Source organism: Ziziphus jujuba, chromosome 9 (genome assembly GCF_031755915.1).
Source record: "Ziziphus jujuba cultivar Dongzao chromosome 9, ASM3175591v1".
Taxonomy (NCBI): Eukaryota; Viridiplantae; Streptophyta; class Magnoliopsida; order Rosales; family Rhamnaceae; genus Ziziphus; species Ziziphus jujuba.
The window spans coordinates 2,798,416-2,816,511 of record NC_083387.1 but is presented as its reverse complement, the minus strand read 5'-3'; the positions used below and the strand labels follow the sequence as shown (position 1 = coordinate 2,816,511).

At 34.7% G+C, this 18,096-nt stretch overlaps 1 protein-coding gene across 1 annotated transcript; it reads right to left on the bottom strand.

The window, feature by feature from the left end:
• Nucleotides 1-178: 178 nt before the first annotated feature.
• LOC107426017 (protein HUA2-LIKE 2) lies at nucleotides 179-16,894 on the bottom strand. Its single transcript, XM_060820322.1, has 16 exons — nucleotides 16,474-16,894; nucleotides 15,930-16,006; nucleotides 9,043-11,178; nucleotides 8,349-8,805; nucleotides 7,784-7,892; nucleotides 7,552-7,664; nucleotides 7,214-7,398; nucleotides 6,669-7,128; nucleotides 6,088-6,556; nucleotides 5,803-5,979; nucleotides 3,830-3,972; nucleotides 3,632-3,708; nucleotides 3,457-3,518; nucleotides 3,063-3,181; nucleotides 650-817; nucleotides 179-563 (listed from the first exon to the last, which is right to left on the bottom strand). Exons 1-16 carry the CDS (start codon nucleotides 16,594-16,596, stop codon nucleotides 534-536), a joined length of 4,905 nt encoding a protein of 1,634 aa, XP_060676305.1. The 5' UTR covers nucleotides 16,597-16,894; the 3' UTR covers nucleotides 179-533.
• Nucleotides 16,895-18,096: the final 1,202 nt, after the last annotated feature.

Genomic DNA, 18,096 nt, shown 5'->3' with positions numbered 1-18,096 from the left:
TATTTTTATTTTTTGGACGTATGTAAAATACTTAATATGGTAATGCTACAAAGAAAAACAAAGAAAACGAAAATTGCACTTTTGCCTCTTTTATATATATTACATTTATGCAAAAGTTTTGCAAATTCGAAGGAAGTCCCAACATTCACATTTTTTAGCATTTTGTAGTGACAGATAATGAACCAAACATTACACTCTTTTACAGATTTACAAAATGGTTTCAGCGTTTTCATTTCACGAACAATAGAAATAATAACATAACATGGAAAATCTTATCCATTGTAATAAATAATGGACAGAGTTTAAGACATATAAAAAGGAGGAAGAAAAGAGAAAAATCTACACAGATGGAAAAGGGTGGTAGAGATACAACAGATATAAAAGATACCACTAACTAATATTCTCCTTTTTTTTTCTTTTTTCTTTTTTTCGTTTTGATTATTTTTCTAGTTGCTATAAAAATCTCTCGGACATTTCTCATATAAAAAATATCTATAATAGTACATCACACAAAAATCTGAGCCAAGCATTTCTCACTCCCCCAATGCTTTCTTGATGTCATTCTATGTCAAAGAGAACCCACAAAATCAAAAGAAAAAATGAGTATTTTCAATAACATTAGAGAGAGAGAGTTTCGAAGAAGCAATACCTCTATCGACAATGGACTGGTGGTTGTGCTGTAACGACCGATGACATGGCCTTCCCCATCGACTAAAAACTTGGTAAAATTCCACTTTATCCTGGCACCCAAGAATCCACTTTTACTTGCTTTGAGGAATTTGTAGACAGGTGCTGCCTCTTGCCCATTCACACGTACCTGATATAAAGACAGTATAGATCTAATGCTAACAAGTTCTAGCAAATTGCACTTCAACCAAAAGGGAAAAATTCTGGCAAATTGCAGATACAAAACTGTGAAATCTATATGAAAATGGATCAGTTTTTTTTTTTTTTTTTTTTTTTTTTTTGATAGAAATATGAAAATGGATCAGTTGGCAAATAAGCTTTATAGTCAATTTCGAAAAGAAAAGATTCGAAAATAAGAACCATATTAGGCACCTGGGAGTAGCTTTCTAAGGAAGCTTCAACACTTTCTGTCCCATCTTGGATGGATGTAAGAGTTGAAACCATTTTTATCAGTCACATTAGTCTTGAATGTTGTAATTGGTTGAATTTGATGATATATTTAATGGTTTTGTATTTGCTGATTATTAGTTTATATGGCTTTGATTGTTAGTGCCTAGTAGATATAGAATTTACTTAAAACCGAAAGGAAGGGGGGGAAGGAGAAATGAACAAAAAGGAGAAAAATTAGAAAAGAAAGCACTTTCCACCTGCAATTGATCGAGAGACAATTACACTAATTGAGAGCTAAAGTTGGCAACATGCCAATTTCCTAGTTTTGCTGTAGAGATGCCACCATCTTCCTATCAAAAAAGGGTATAGCAAAAGTGCTGATGTCCAGGTTAACAAGACAAGGCTAACTATAACCAGATAATTTCTCAGCATGAAAGCAGAAATATTCCAATTCGACCAAGAACTAGTTTACTTTTCATGAGCCACAGCTATAGTTCCAAGTTTTCCAACCAGAGCTCCATAAAGCAAAATCCTCGAAGGAATCAAGTGAAATTAGGATATTTTGACTCTTAAAAACTGAAAGAGCTTGATCCATCTAAACTTAAGAAATAAAATGTTTTGTCTGAAGTAGTAACATACATATTCAGACATAGGAAATATCCTTGGTGTTACAGTTATCCTCCTTCAGGTGAGGAAGACATGATGAGCTGTGATGCAATGAATATGATCAGCATCCAAGCGCAGCACGCCATTAAGTTTTGGAATTATTCAATGATTAATTTATAAAACTGAGAGAAAATTATTCCATTCAAAGCATTGTTTTTAAAATCCTTTGAGGCTTACGCCTTGAGGCCCGCTTTGAAGCTGTAGACTTGGCCCTGTGCTGAGGCTTATGCCACGACATGGGGAGAGTTACAGCTTCATGACCGAAGCCTCAAGGCAATTAAGGCATAAGCCTTATTTTTTTGCCTTGGTTTGGATGTAATTTTTCTTTTATGGTTTTGGTGGTTTTTCTATTTCTCCTCTCTCTCTACGGGTCAACAAGTCGGGGTCAAAGTGCCTGGGTGCAAAAAATAACAAATTTAAAGGTTGTATTTACGAGTATTTGAAACAATAAGAAAGTTAAAGTCATGTGAAAGAGAGAGTAAGTAAATTAGAAACTATTAAAACTGAAGAATAATCAACTTAGCTATTCTACATTTAATATTTCTTTTTGATTGTTCTATGTTTCTATGATCTTTTTGTACTTTTAATGTTTTTATACCTTTCCTTTTGTTAATTTTAGGCTTATGCCTTGACTCAATTTAGTAAAAATGCCTCTAGGACTTTTAGAATTTTGATTCAAAGCATGCAAGCACATAAGATCATTAAAATTGTAGATGTATAGTCTCTCCCACTAATTATTTATTCATTTTCTAGAAGGGTTAGCACTGAATCAATTTAAGTATTAATTGTTAATATTTAAATATTAACAATTTAAATATGGTTATTAGAAAATTAACACCCTATTTCACATAGCACAGTAAACTCGAGTTGCAATTCTTCAGTGGCTTGAAATATAAGAATTTTAAATACATGTGAATTAGTTAAACTTCATATATCTGTCAATAACACAAGGTATACACTTTAAGATATCCAACTTTGCAAAACCTTTCTTTGGTGTATTTGTGACTTTGAATGGGTTTTAGAAGATGACTTTCAACACAGATAAAGCAGAGAGAATTGAAGAGACAGTAATAGCTAGACTGATAACTAAAATTATCCTTCTAAATAACGATACAATCGAACGCTTAAATATAAAAAAGGAAAGCATTATTTCCTAAAACCACGAAGGTACAAATAGGATGCTTTAATGGTAAAAATAAAGCACCAAATAAGATAGATACGCACAAATAGTTACATGCACTCGTGCATCGCATATATACTTACATAAAAATGGCAAAAATGTAAGATGTAGATTATTTAAAGATAAATAATTTAGTTACCTTTTGGAATATTGGATACTCGGCTTTGTATCTTGTACACGCAAATTCTTCAGCATCCAGGCTGGTCCCAGGCTCTTGCTTTAGAAATTGATTGCACGGAAAGGCCAAGATCTCAAAACCTACAATTAATTAAAAGTCTCAAGCATTAAAAAATAAAATGAAACGAAATTATAGAAAATATGGATCAAGATTTCAAATTCATAAATGGAATAATAACAACGAACTTAAAATAATAGGCATGTAAAAACGAAAATTCCAAATAGATAGAACCAAGAAAAGATAATAAAAAAATCAAAGACAAAAAGGAGAATTGAGCGAAATCAGGGATTGATGGATCTTTTCTTTCGAAATGTACAATAAACTTTGTAATAGAAAAGGGAAAAAGAAGAAACACCTTTGTCCTTGTATTTGTTGTAGAGCTCAGTCAACTGAGTATAATTTGAATCTGTGAAGCCACTGTATAATCAGCATAAAAAAAGAAATAAATAAAAATAAATATAAAAATTGTTAAATTGATGAAATTCAGACGAAATTTCGAAAAAGAGAACACAAAGAAAAGGAGAAATAACCATTTGGAAGCAACGTTAACCACAAGAAGGACCTTCCCTTTGTAAATACTCAGGTCGACGTCCTTACCTCTGCTATCCTGCACCACCAACATACATATTACATACATACATACATATATGAATTAATCAGGTTTGGAGATTGGACATGAGTTTCTAAGCTAAAAGAAAACCAGAAGGGATTGGATTTCGGATTACCACCTTGACAGTGAATTCGTGGATGGATTTTTCAGGCACTGAAGGAGAAGCACCCATGTCTCTCTGTTTCTCTCTCTCTCTCTCTCTCTCCAACGAACAAAACCTGAAACCGTAGCTCTCGGAGATTCGATTGGGATTTCCATTTTATTTTTCATTCCCCTTTTTTCATCATTGGTGGGGCCTATCCCTGCGCCTTTGCGGGATCCGCCACTTTTGCCTATTTCATGTTTTTCATAATTTATTATTATTATTATTTTTTGAAATATTCATAATTTATTAAATTATTAATTTATTTAATACCATCACCATCATCATCATCATCATCATCATCATCATCATCATTATTATTATCATTATTATTAATAATAATAATAATTTTTCTCAGTTTGTCCTCCAAAAATTATTACTTAATATTTAACAACACGCATATTACCTTTTTGAATTAAAAACTTTTTTCAGAAACAAATAAAAGAAATTAATAAGTGATTTCACCATTTATAAAATTTATATTTTAATATGTTCGTATATTTATTGTTACTTTGTTTAATTAAATTTAAAATATCAATAAGAAAAATTTTACTGTTAAAAATTATATATTAATGTTTACAAAATAGATTAGTTCCAGTAATAAAATATTTCTATTTATGTTAATAAAAATATAAATTTGAATAATACAGAAAACAGAAAAAATAGAAGTTTATATTTAAATAATTTATTAAAAAAAATTTATATATTAATGTTTATATTGATTTTTTGTTTTCTATGATAAAAAATAAGTAGGCAGATGGCGACTAGATGGTCATGTGGACCACACGATCATCATTCAGGCTTTTACACTTCCCCCAACCGCCATATTAATACCTACAGTTACATTACACATACATGACGACTAACTGCATTAAATTCATAACGATGACCCATTGACTTCTCAGCATCCCAACGTCAACCACCCCTACTTCCTAGTTTTCTGCCTATGTATTTTTCTAAAATAATTTGATTAGCCTCTTAAACAAATTTACTTTAAAAAACGTTGCATTTCAACGAATTAGTACATGGTGATTTTATACAACATGGTTCCTTTTAAAATAAAATACTTTTACAATAAATACATGCTTAAACGATGTAACAAGTAATCTATAAAGGTAAATTGATCATCTAAAATGGAGAAAATTCAGATCCCAAAAGAATTGCATTTGGGAAGTAAAGGTTTCCAACAAATGCCCCATATATTATATATAAAACATATAATGTATCGCTATTTCATATACTGATAAAATTCCTATCAAGGGCTTTCAAGAAATAAATTATAACTAAAAATTTCAAATGAAAATTGAAAACAAAAAAAATGATACATGACACAGCCTAGAGTTAGTCACAGCTCTCAACCATCTCTACAAGGACCGGCTTTCTCCCTCTGCTTTTTTTTTTTTTCTTTTTTTTTTTCTTTTTTTGGGCAGAAGGACAGAATAGAATACAATATGTACATCTCCGACTTGTCAATGCGTCGGTCTCCTATGCTGAACCCCTTCCCCATCTACTGAAGATCCGTGCCTCGCTCAACGAAGAACAATGGCTACCACAAGAATAACCGAACTCCTGTCGGCACCAGCCCAATCAAAAATTTGATCCCTCTTACACCTAACAATTATTGGACTAAATTTTAATTTTAATTCTTTTTCTAGGGAAATCGAATGAAATAAGCCCAAATTTTGAACCAATAGGAAATCATTACCAATAATATTTTCATTCCTCAAAAGTCGGCAACATTTGTTCATCTCGGCCGCCAATAGCTTGGACCTGAAAAGCAGAAAAAGATTTTACTGAGCTTTATACTTTTTCATCTGCTCAATCACATGAGCATATCAACAACGTAACTAAATCCAATTGGCTGGCTGCTATGCAACCAGCCAACCACTAACAAGAAAACACCACTCTAGCACAAAACACCCAAATAAAATCGAAAGTGAGAAGCAAACCTCTTCCTGCCACAGGAATTGGACCTTCAAAAGGAGGTCTAAAAGGCAAGGAGTTTCGGTGGTTCATTGACCTTGGTGGAAATCTCCATCCTTGGCTGGGTACTCTTGATGGTTCACATGGAGGACCCACATACGGACTAGGAGCATATGATTTTCCTTTGTCAGGATATCGATGATCTAACACAGAGAGGAAAACAGAATAATATTAAAAATTAACATATTGCCTCAAAACACCATAATTGGAAATAAAAAACAACATATTTGAAACAGATAAAGAAAACATACCCGAAAAGGTATGTGGAGGAAACCTCCAGCTATCGCGTTCATATGGAGCTGGTTTTCTCCAGCTGTCATGGAACTCATTTGGAGCAGGTTTCCCTCTATCATGAGTATCATAAAAGTTCTCTCTATCCCCATTGTTTGCATAGTGGAACCTGTTGGAGTAGGAAGGTGGTGGTGCAGCCTCCCTCCGAGACTTGAAATGCTGGTCTCCATGAACATAAGAAAACTGATTTGATGGTGGGGGATGAGGCGGCCTTAAAGGGTAGCCCTTGTTATGAAAGGCAGCACTATCACACTGTGGAACATTTCTCACTGACTGTACAGAATAACTACTGAAGGAGCACGAATTAGATTCAGGCATCTGTGTCTGAGGATCTCTACATTCGGATCCATGATATTGCACTGCATCAGAGATTGCGCTGTTACTTCTCTGGGCATTTGACTGTGATTGTACCATGTTGTCTTGCATATTCTGCAATTATAAGCCCAAATTAAAAGATTGAATAACTATAACAAATTGACATTAATCTAAAGCCATCGATTCAAGAAAAAAAACTATATATTGTTTAAGCATAAGAACATACACGTGCATCTGCATAATGTTTCGAATCCATGCCATTGACATAGGAATTGGGCATAGCACATGGTGGGGCAACTCCAGCAGGAGGAGGAGGAGGAGGGGAAGAGGGTAGAGGAGGTGAGGATGGTGGCACATCCTGTGGAAGGGGAGGTGCAAATGGCAGTGGATAAAGCTGTTCAAACTGGTTATGAGATATCTGTGTAGCATTCCCTCCATCAACATATGATGGATTCAATTCTACTTCACAAGAAGGGGCCACATCCTCCATTTCAAGCTCTCCATCAACATCTTCCAAAATATGCCTACGCTTTTCAGTGGCAGGTAAGGTTTGGCATTCGTCATGGTTTTCAGGATTATGCTCAGGAGTGACAGCCTCAAAACTCCCACCATCAGAATCACTTCCATCATCTTCGTCCTTAAGCATGCGGGGCATACAAAAACCCGGGAGCTGAAAACTTGAATTGCTGTGGCAATATGGAAAACATCAATAAAAGGTCTACCACAAGCAAATGATATAATCTGGAAAGTAAATTCCCAACTACTACAAACCTTCCATACTCGTCAACAAGCATACCCTCCATTTCTCTAAGAGGATCATCCAGAGACCTTTCTGTTCTTGAAGAACGCCTAGAGAAGCCAGAAGAAGAAGAACCGCTATGTGAGTCCAGTTCTCGCATATGGTGACGGATGATAGTTTCAGGGAAGATCCTCCTTTCCAGCCAAAGCCTCAAAACCTACAGAAATGGATAGTTGGTGGTAAGACATCAAGAAAATAAACAAAAATTGAGTTCCATTTCATAGTTCACCAAAAGCTAAAGAACAATGTCTTATGAAAGGTATAATTAAATAGCACAAAAGTTACAGAGAAAAAAAGTTCCTTCACTTGCCTTAAGACACTGCCTACGATTTTCATGTGCAGAATTTCCAGGAGGAGCAGCAGCAGATAACAACCGTGGTAGTAAAGTTTGAATAGCCAAAAGGTATTTACCACCAACATCACCTATTATTCAAAAGAATTTCAACAATCCCACAATATCCCATGTAGTGTTTCTTGTGAGTTAGACAGTTGAAATGTAAAGACTGATGTAAAGAAAGACACAGGAACAGCAGAGACATTACCTTTCAAACCTCGAGAGCACTGTGTAACGGAATCCACAAGGAAGAATAAGTCCACCCTTCGGTGTAAGCTTGACTCAGTTTCCAAAAACCGGGCAAGAACTTCTATAACCTAAATTAGAAAAATTACACAAGAAATTTCTCAACACAAATTCTAGTCCCTTGGCGACTTGAACATTTTAAACAGCTGAAAGAGAAAAGGAATGCAGGCATAATAATAACAAACATTAAAGTAAATATGTTGAATTCTAAGATAGTCCTCGAAAGCACATCTGCAATGCATTCAACAAGCAGCAGCAGATACCGAATATAAGCAAAGTTGGAGTAAATGCAGAACAAGCACAATACAGAAACTTATAATGAGAAAACAAAAAGGTAAGGGAGCATAGGTAGCATTTAAGACAAGGGGTAAGGAAAATGAAAACTACTTATTAACAATATCATATGCAATATATCTATGTAATAAGGTTGTCATCTACCACCTTCTCAGAATGATGATCATTGTCAATTATAAAGGCTCAAACAAACATAAAGAATGTAGGGAAAATGCGAAATAACATTTTCCTACCTTGGAAGCTACACCAAACTTTGCACAGTCAATTGCTACACGTGTTGCTCGACCAATGCTCTCTTTTGTCCTTGTCAATGTTCCAAGCATTGCCTCAAAGGATGATAAAGCCACCTGTGCTTCTGCATTCTTGCCAATTGATTTTGGTCTCTCAGTCACCATTGTTTCAAATTTTCCTTCTTCATCAACAGTTGGAGCACACAAAGTAGTCTTTTGGTGCACAGGTGGATCGGGGCTACAACTGCTATTATGTTGAACGACATTACTACTATCTGAAGTAGACATTTGGCAAATTGAGGTAGTGGCAGGAGATCCCTGGGCAAGAGAATCACCCCCATCTGTTAGACATGGACTTGGACGCATGCCAGAGACATCACCCATGTTTTCATTTGGAAGAGACAGAGAAATTGGATCCTTCGTCTCTTGCTTATGCATGGCCTCTTTCACAACCTCTGACCTAAAATAAATAAGCAATTAACAATCAGAACAGTACAAGTCGTTCATGATGCCAATTACAGAATGAAAAGCAGCATAGGGGAACAATCTTCCAAAATTATTGCCATAAGGAAAATAGGATGGGGAAGAAAATTCATACATAAACTATCCATAATAAGTGAAAGTTCTGTAAAGGACTGGAGATTTAAGTATACAATATTCTTCTATACAAGCTAAGGTACAAAATGCATCAGCTTACATGTTATCAACAACTCTGCGGTCATCAAGTGGAAGCTCCAAAGACCTTGTATCCTCGCAACCAGTAGCCTCTACCTTTAGCAGCTGAAGAACATCAGTAGCCTCTTGGGGTGAAACTTTGATGCCATTGACATTGGTACTTGATCCAGGATCTAGACACATAACAGTATGTTCAGACGCATCAGATTCTTTATCCAGCTTTTCAACATCAGAATTGCTTGATTCTATATTTATGCTATTGTCTTCATCCTTTCGAGGCAAAAACTCATTTGCAGAACCTAGAGTAGTTCCTACATCAACCTCACTTCTGTCGAGATTAGACAACAAATCTCTTGAACTTTGACTTTGGATTGCAGTAATGACAGTGTTATTAACATCGGTCCTAACACTATTATTCATACCATCATCATGATCCTCAGCATTCAGGAAAAAATCTTTGCAAGACTCATCATTTCGAAGTGTAGAACTTTCAACCCTACTACCCTGATAATCTATTTCCATAGATGATTTATTATTTTCCTCAGTGATTACAGGGTTTGAACAAGCAGATAGTCCAGGTGCATCAACCCGATGAGGATTGTTCTCAAAAGAATCCACATCTTGTAGGCCCAAGCCAACCTCAGTTTTGCTTTCTGTGGCCATATGAGGGAATCTGCTTATTGAAGAGGTAGAACATCTATTGTTAGTAACCATCTCCATGGTTGACAATGCATCAGTACATGCTTGACCTTCTTCAGCAGCATTGGCTGACATTGCTTCAAGAGCACGATGAAGGCGTTTGGATGGTGGTAAAGCAGCTTCACCATCAACTGAGCAGCCAAATGGTTGATCTTTTTGAGCTTTCCAAAGATGAGACCTGTATCCAGGAAACTGACTGCAATTGCGTGAAGGTGATACATTTTCCGAAGCTCCATTCACCATTGATGAGTCCCTATTGGCAGGACATTCAACGGCACAATTTAAAGATGTGTTTACTGGTTCTGATAGGCAAACCGTAACTTCTTTCTGAGCATTCTCTTCAGTGTTTGAAAGGCTATTTAGCTCCTCCTTTGCAGAAGATTGTTTCCCCATACGTACCCTAGCTCGTTTCACCAATGGCAAGTGCTCATCTCCATCTTCCTTGGAACCACTTTCATTATTCTTGACACAAGCAGTTTGAGAATCTTCACTAGTACTTTGCACACCAACGCCCATTCCCACTTCCTTCTCCACTATAACAGTAGTTTCAGCTACATCATTAGTTGCCCGCTTTCTGTTTGGCTTCCTTTTCTTTTTGATAACAACTGCCTTTATTTGGAGATCAAGACCTTTGTTCAACTCAACATCACCCTCCAAGCATTCAACAACAGTCTCTGAATTTTCGACTTTACAACCAGAATCAATAGTACTCCCTTCGTTGAAACTAATGGTGTCAGACTCAACTGTGACAATTTCAGAACCATCATCTTCAATGCTACCACAAAAAGCAGGTGAATCAAAACCATCATATTCAGAGGCATCTGGCGATTTTCTATTTCGCTTATTTCTTCTCAATGAGCCATCATGAATTGTGTTAGCTGATATGTCCCCAGCAGTCTTTCCACTATCATTATACTGCACTAGAAAGCTTTGTAACCTACGGGATTCTACCCTAGATGAGCTTCTAGACCTTCTAACTGCTGTTTCTTTTCTCTGTGAAATACCATTCTGCGGTCGCAATTCTCTAGATCTTCTCCTCGAGTATATGGTTGGCAAAGGTGTTTCTGTAACTGCAGCACTATCACTAGGTTCCCCTTTATCTAACACAGCATCAGTTTGTGCAGTGGCTGAAGTATCGTCAACTGGAAGACTTGGCTCATTTCCATCATTTGTAAAATTCGATGAGCTTAATCTAGAATCAAGAGTTGCATTTGGAACTTCTACCTGATCCTTTGACTCAAAGTTCGCCGAAGAGTCCATTGAGTTTCCAACATTTGCTCGAGCAACTTCTTCAGAGTTACAATCATCAACTTGGTCCTGTTTCTCCAACTTCTCATAGCTATCAATAATTTCTTGCAATGCACGGACAAAATCAGCACCCTTTCCATGACGCTTGACAAGAAGTGATTGTTTCTTCTCTTCAGTAAATGGCTCAACATCTGCAGGGTTGCAAAAGGCTCTGCAAAGAATATTTCCAATTAAATGAGGTAAACAAGCTAGCCACATACAGATGATAGGAGTTTAAGATTCAACCTAGTGATTAGATTTACCAAGTGAAACAAATACATAAAATAGTTCACTTGTACAATGAGTCAATGAAAATCTAAAAAATATTTAAAAAGTTACAGCATAGATCGATCCTTTGCTTAGGCAATTTTTTTTATGACAGATAGACAGTTCATGCTCCTAAACTAACTATTGAGCAGAAATTATTTAGCAGCCTGCAGCATAAAAAAGATGCCATACTACCCCATAATACTTAAATGCTTACAATATCGATACATTCAACCCTGGTAAACCAGGGCTGATGGTTTACAAACTTACTTTAATGACATAATTTGAGAAAATACTGAGAAAAAATACAATGAGCGTGAAAAAGAAATTGATGATAGTCGTAAGCTAAGTGGTAAATCAAAAATGATCTGTTTCACTGCAAATTCATAAAGAAAATAGAACAGCTAGTCAAAAATGGACAAATTTGATGGAAACTAATAAATTGAAGGATAACTAGATGGTTCAGGATGAAAAAGTAATGTAACCAATGTCTTTAAAAGACAGAAATTCAAATATAAAAACTTTAACAAAAAAACGAAAAATTCAAACAAAAATAACTTGTCTAATGCACTTCAAAGAATCCATAAAAATATTCTCCTCGAGGACATGAAGCACATTACAAGACAGGAGTTGAGGCCAAAACTGGATTTATAATTCTACATGGACAAGCAACAAGAAAAGGAGGAGGAAATTATCTAACACTTCATTTCGATACAAATGTGAAATTTCGTTAAGGCTACCAAAAACCAAGAAAATTAAAATCTCCAAAAAAGATGCAAAACCTAGGGCTCCAAAAAGCTTGAATTAATCTCACTGGCCTTATCACTCATAAATAACCCCATCACACCATATCCAGATGAACTGAAACAGCTTCTTCATCAAATTCAACCACTTAGTCCAAAAAGAGCAAATTTCCTGACTATGGTAGAACAAATACACTATATATATATATATATATATATATACACACATATATATAATCCATGACAGAACAATACAGCAACTCTAACTGATCCTTGTTCTTCAGGATAAAGTATACCTATAATGAAAACATCATTTATATCCTGGCTAACTAAAATCAATTCTTCATCCAAAAGGTCAAAGGAAAAATCAAAATAAGGTATTCAAATCATTAACTGTTAAGAAACCATATGTATTCATGTAATATTCACCACTCTAACTAACACCCTTCTGGTTTCTTCTGTATGAAGTAGAATTGTGCGAATAGAAGTTAACAAAAATCAAATAAAATAGTCAAAGTAGAGCATTATGCATGCATGTACACATTCACAGCACCTTATGAAACCACCATCTTACATCAAAGAAAGAAAAACAAAAATTGTTACACAGTCCCAAATACAAAGGCTTTGTGTAATGACGTGGGATGGCGGAACAAAGTAAAATTTCCAGTTTGCTTACTTTAAGGACCGTTAATGCAACTAAGAATAAATGATTAAACATCATAAAGCACACACATAAACTTACTCTAAACTGCTGTAGTTTGTCATCCTAAAAGAAGTCCTTTAGACAACATTTATGACCAAACACAAGAAGAACACAATACCATCCAGATAATAGTACGACACAAAAGTCCACTGGAGACCTACCAACGTGAAAGTGTTGTAAAGAGAATCATCAATAAACGTATTAAGAACACAACTATAACTTCACTTTCCAAACCTTTCCACAACTAAGTGCCCCATCAAGAAAAGAACAAACAGATAAAAACACTTATTTCCTTGAACATTAAAAACACTTATTTCCTTGAACATTCAAGAGCAATCTCCACCTAACTTCCAGCAAGAAATCAACAGGTATACATAAATACTTCTACCATTGCCTAACAATGGAGTTGTTACTGCTTTTGTTCATCCTGATTAACAAAATACCCTTTCCAATTCAAAGTTGGGGAAAATGAAATGAAAATGAGAACACAGTCAAATCTTTAAAATTTCTGGATGTAATGGCATAAATTTTCTTCCTTTATTGTCATTACAAACTAAGATTTTCTAGATAAAACCAAATAGGACAAGGTTTCCTGGAGGTTACCCCTCTACTTCTTGGTCAATACTTTTCAATCTCAACTAATAGATCTTCATGTATTACTACCACACCACTTCAACATGTTTATTAAAAGCAATACTTCTTGTTCTAACTTCTCATATTAACTCCAAAAACTGAACAATCATGTTAGCTTATCCTTTTCCATTTTCATCCAGGCTTAGTAGCAACAACCTCCCTTCCCTTAAGCCCTACACCATTCTAGTTATGGACCTAGCTAGGGACACTATCACACTTTGCAAAGAGACCTTGTGCACCAAGCATTTTGACTTTCCAATAATCACAAAAACTTTATTAAGGAAAATTAAATGATTAATCACGGAAAAGAACACTCCATAAAAGCAACATGAGATTCAAAGTAAGTGAAAACCACTTCTAGATAAATCAGAATCCCCTACCAAATCAAAAAGACAAAAAATAAAAAATAAAAAAAATTGAATGGACTAAATTAATCCAACATAGTTTCACATCCAAAATTGCAATGTCCCTTTCATTTGTTAATATGTCAACTATTTATTTAGGCCATCAAATCCATGAAACCATAATTGATTGTCATTAAGAATACTTTTAGCTAAATTCCCAGCATATTATAAGAAACTCAAATCAAACAGATGATAGAAAAAGTAACTAAATAGTTTCTCTTTCTTAAAAATAATAATAATAACAAGCAAAGCAAACAGATTCTTTTTTTTTTTTTTTTTTTTGGGGGGGGGGGGGGGGGGGAGGGGGGACAAGAAGCAAAGAAAAACAGCTCCTCGGTATTTACAAAATCTCTTCTTCAAAAGCTTCATCTTTTTAGGTGAATAAGTAAACTATGAAAAAGGAGGACGGTGAAAGTTTCTCTGTGTACTACTGCCTACAGGTATCCTATCCACGGTTGTCAAAATGCGTATTGTATCGTGTATCATTTTGCCTAAAAGAGTATCGTGTACTGTAACATATAGTGTATCATAAGATATGCTGATTTTATGGTACATATATATATATATATATGTATGTATGTCTTTATTGTTCAAGGAAAATCCATCTTAGCCTTCATATTTATGGTTTCTTGCTAAATGATTTTTCAACCTAAAGCCTCCCCACTATGAGCTTAGATAATGTATACTCTAAAATCCTAGTTTTTTTGCCCTTCTATTTTTTCACAGTGATTCCATAGGATCATTTACTTTCTCTTTCATATTAATGACAAACATAAAGAGGAGGGAAAAAAGTTAGCGGAAAGCAAGTGTAAGTGGAATTTGGAACGCCATTTAGGACGGATAAGTTAAAGAGGAATACAAAGCTATTAAAAATAATAGAATACACAATATTCTAACTATAAAAGACTCCTATCACAACACAAACAGCAACATAGTAATAAATTAATGATAAACCATAGAAGGATCACTATGCCAACAAAACTAGTGCCAGAAGATTTTCAACACTGCAAAAACATTTTTCGCTGGAGAGAAAGAAAAGTCGAATGTATTAGAAAAACAGAGGAGAAGACTTTTGAAGGAAAAAAAAAATACAATCAAGAGAAGATGAAAAGAAAGAAGAAGATTTGGAAAGCTGTTATCGATTTCGAAGCTGGATCGTCATTCTTTCTCTCTTTTTTCTTTATGCTTTTTATTTTTATTATTATTATTATTATTTTGGAAAACATATCGTAGGTGTATCAGAAGTATTTTGATGTATTGTCCGATATGGTAAATTTCCGATACAATTCACTGTACTTATTGAAGCCCAACCGAAACGATACATATCGTACGATATTAACAACCATGATCCTATCAAGTTTACCAACTAGCTTTCAAGCCTTCCACAACACACAATATTAGGAATCACGTATGTTAGTATTATTCGAGGTTAACATCCTGTACTTCTTAATAACCTAGGTTTCCTGCCAGGACAACAGAACTTACATACAAGAGCCAATTAAATGTTTTGAGTTCATTTTCATCTATTAAACTATTCTATCTTCATAAAAGCTACAGAAATTCAACAGTTGTCCATAGGTAATGTGTCACAAGAACAAAAGAGAATTTCTTCTAAAACTAAATTGAATCATCGAGCATTCTTCTCATAAATAAAGGCATTGAGCGAATCACACACTAAAATGCAGAAGATTAATATTTTTGTCACTGGTTATCATACTTCAAGGAAAGAAAGCTTGAAATGAAAGACAAAATTGAATTGCACTGAAATTTAATCTCATAAAGTAAAAAAGAAAGATGCAAATGAATAAAAGATAACTGTTGTGGTGGTAAGAATAGACTATAGAAAGAAGCATATTAAATCGAACAAATAACACACACACACAAAAAAAAAAAAAAAAAAAAAAAGCTTAAAGAAATCAGCACACAATTAGATTATGCCTTCGATAATGAGCATATAAACCTAACTACTGTACCTTTCCTCATATGATGTGCGGTGACTTCTAACTTCAAGCCTTAAGCCATATTAGAAATTAAAGACACATCGGTTCGATAATGTATGTTCTTCCTTATTAGAAATAAAAGCCATATCACTTCAACAATGCAGTTCAAGAAAACAATTAAAAAATAATTCTTTATTGCATTAAAAATTAATCAAAGAATAGTTAATTCTTACATCTGTTGGGTTCCAAAGAAGTGAACAACTACTTTTTTCCAATCAGCAGAGAAGCCCCACTTTTCCGGCTCAGTTACCTGCTACCAGCAATTAACTTTATTAGGCCAAGGGAAGTATTTAACTTCTGCAAGTGCAGGACTGTTGCTAGCAATGAGGGTATACAAAATGAACATAGTGGTTACAACTACACATGTTGATGGACTTCGATATAATCATAGAATATACAAATTGATAAAAACGCTTAAACACCAATGAATTTCCACTTTAAACAAAAATTTCAAAATTGCGAACCTAAGTATTGAATACAAATACAATAAAATTCCGAGAAAAAGAAAAATCAGCTCTAACCGGATCAAAAAAAAAAAAATATATATATATATATATACGAACTTTTAAGGATCCACGACACTGTCGTTAAACCAGAAACCAGACACAGCAGCATGCAACCAAAACCCTAACTATGCAATATCCTTCAACTACAAAATCCATTAAATTTAAAAAAACAAACAAAAAAACTTCTAGCTTTGCGTACAATAGTGAATACCTCGGCAGGCCAAGCAGGGTAACCCTTGACTTTAGCAAGAACAAGATCGCCGACCTTCCACTGCCGGCGAGCGGCGGCAGCGGCGGCGGCTTTGCTGGCACCTTTTCTTCGACTTGGCGCCATCGAAATAGCACCGGCAGGCGCTCCAAATTTAATTAGGGCACGCTATCTGATATAGCTTAAATATGCGAAATTGAGCGATTCGCCAAAATCGCCCAGGAAATGGAACAATTTGGCACTGCGTGGGAAATATCAAGAAAAGATTTGCAGGCATTGAAAACACAGAGATCGCCCTAGAGAGGTATAGGGTTTTAGAGAGAAGAAGACGAAGTGACTTTGAGTTTGTATTCAAACCCTAATTTGAGAGAGAGAGAGAGAGAGAGAGAGAGAGAGAAGTTGATAGAGAGGCTAAAAAGAGTTTTTATGTGGAAGAAGCGCATTCAAACAGAGATATGAGTTGGTTCGGTGTATAGGGGGCTAAAATGAGCCGGGTATGTGTAGGTTAATTTGTTTGGTAAGCGGCCTAACGTGCGCTGAGTGCGGATGAATCTAGTGGCTTGAGAAATTTCAAAGATATTCTGATACTGTACTGCGCGAATTACACGTGACCCACCAACTCATCATTCATATCATATCTGAGGCCCATACTTCACCTTTTACTCATGTCGACTCTTTTCAGACTTTCTGCTCACAATTGACTGGTTCCTAATGGGCTTCGCTACGTAGGTCCACTGCTCCTGTCCACTTTCACTAAGCCCTTCAGCTTCTCAATTCTTTCTTAGCCCAGCCCAACTCAAAGTCAATTTAATTTTGTTTGGAGTTTGGTTCTTACCATTTGAAAAAGAAACTTCATTGCGAAAAGGGGGAAAAAAAAGAAATTAAAAAAAAACCTTATAAACGATTTACTGAATTTAAATTTATAGAATTTTTATAGTTTATTTTCAGTCTCATTTGATTTTTTACTCAACTCATGCTTTTCTAAACAAACTGGTCTAAATTTCCATTTTATTGAATAATGCAGGTTGGTTATGTAGTTACCTTTACAAATTATTAGTTATTTATTTAAAAACATATAATCTTTATTTTTCTTAAAATAGAAGATAAACTAATTGTTTTGAATAGAATGTAATAAAAAAAAATGGTATTTATGGTAGCGTTTATGTTGTTATCAATGTTCGTTTGTTACAATTACCAAATAGGCAATTGATACCTTTTTTTTTTTTAGTTCTTCTTTTTTTTTAAAAATAAACAATAGATGATAAATAACAGTGCAATGTTAGTATCTTGTGATCACACATGATTATAACATTATATATGTTTTTGGTAATTTATTCAAAATTTTATATATATTGAAATTTTATGTATTATTTTATTTTTTTGCAATCTACATGTTGAAAGATTGTAACGATTACTTAAAAAAGAGGGGGAAAAAAAAGTGTCGTGTACTTATTAGTTGTCACTTTTAAGATAGATTATTAATTAGATTTACAAGTGTCATTTGTTGATATAATATTTGTGCGTTTAATTCATTTTTAAAAGGGTGGGTCATAAGGTTCCTTTCCGTACTACCATAATTCTATTTGAATAAAGTATCTCTCCCGAGTCTCTAATCCCTTTTATTTC

Excerpts from the sequence above, each read along its gene's own strand:
- LOC107426017 (XM_060820322.1), bottom strand. The coding sequence starts at position 16,596 with ATGGCGCCAAGTCGAAGAAAAGGTGCCAGCAAAGCCGCCGCCGCTGCC. Across the intron at positions 11,179-15,929 it reads TTCTTTGGAACCCAACAGAT|AGCCTTTTGCAACCCTGCAG; the intron begins GTAAGAATTAAC and ends TATTCTTTGCAG. Across the intron at positions 5,980-6,087 it reads TCCTCCACATACCTTTTCGG|ATCATCGATATCCTGACAAA; the intron begins GTATGTTTTCTT and ends TCTCTGTGTTAG.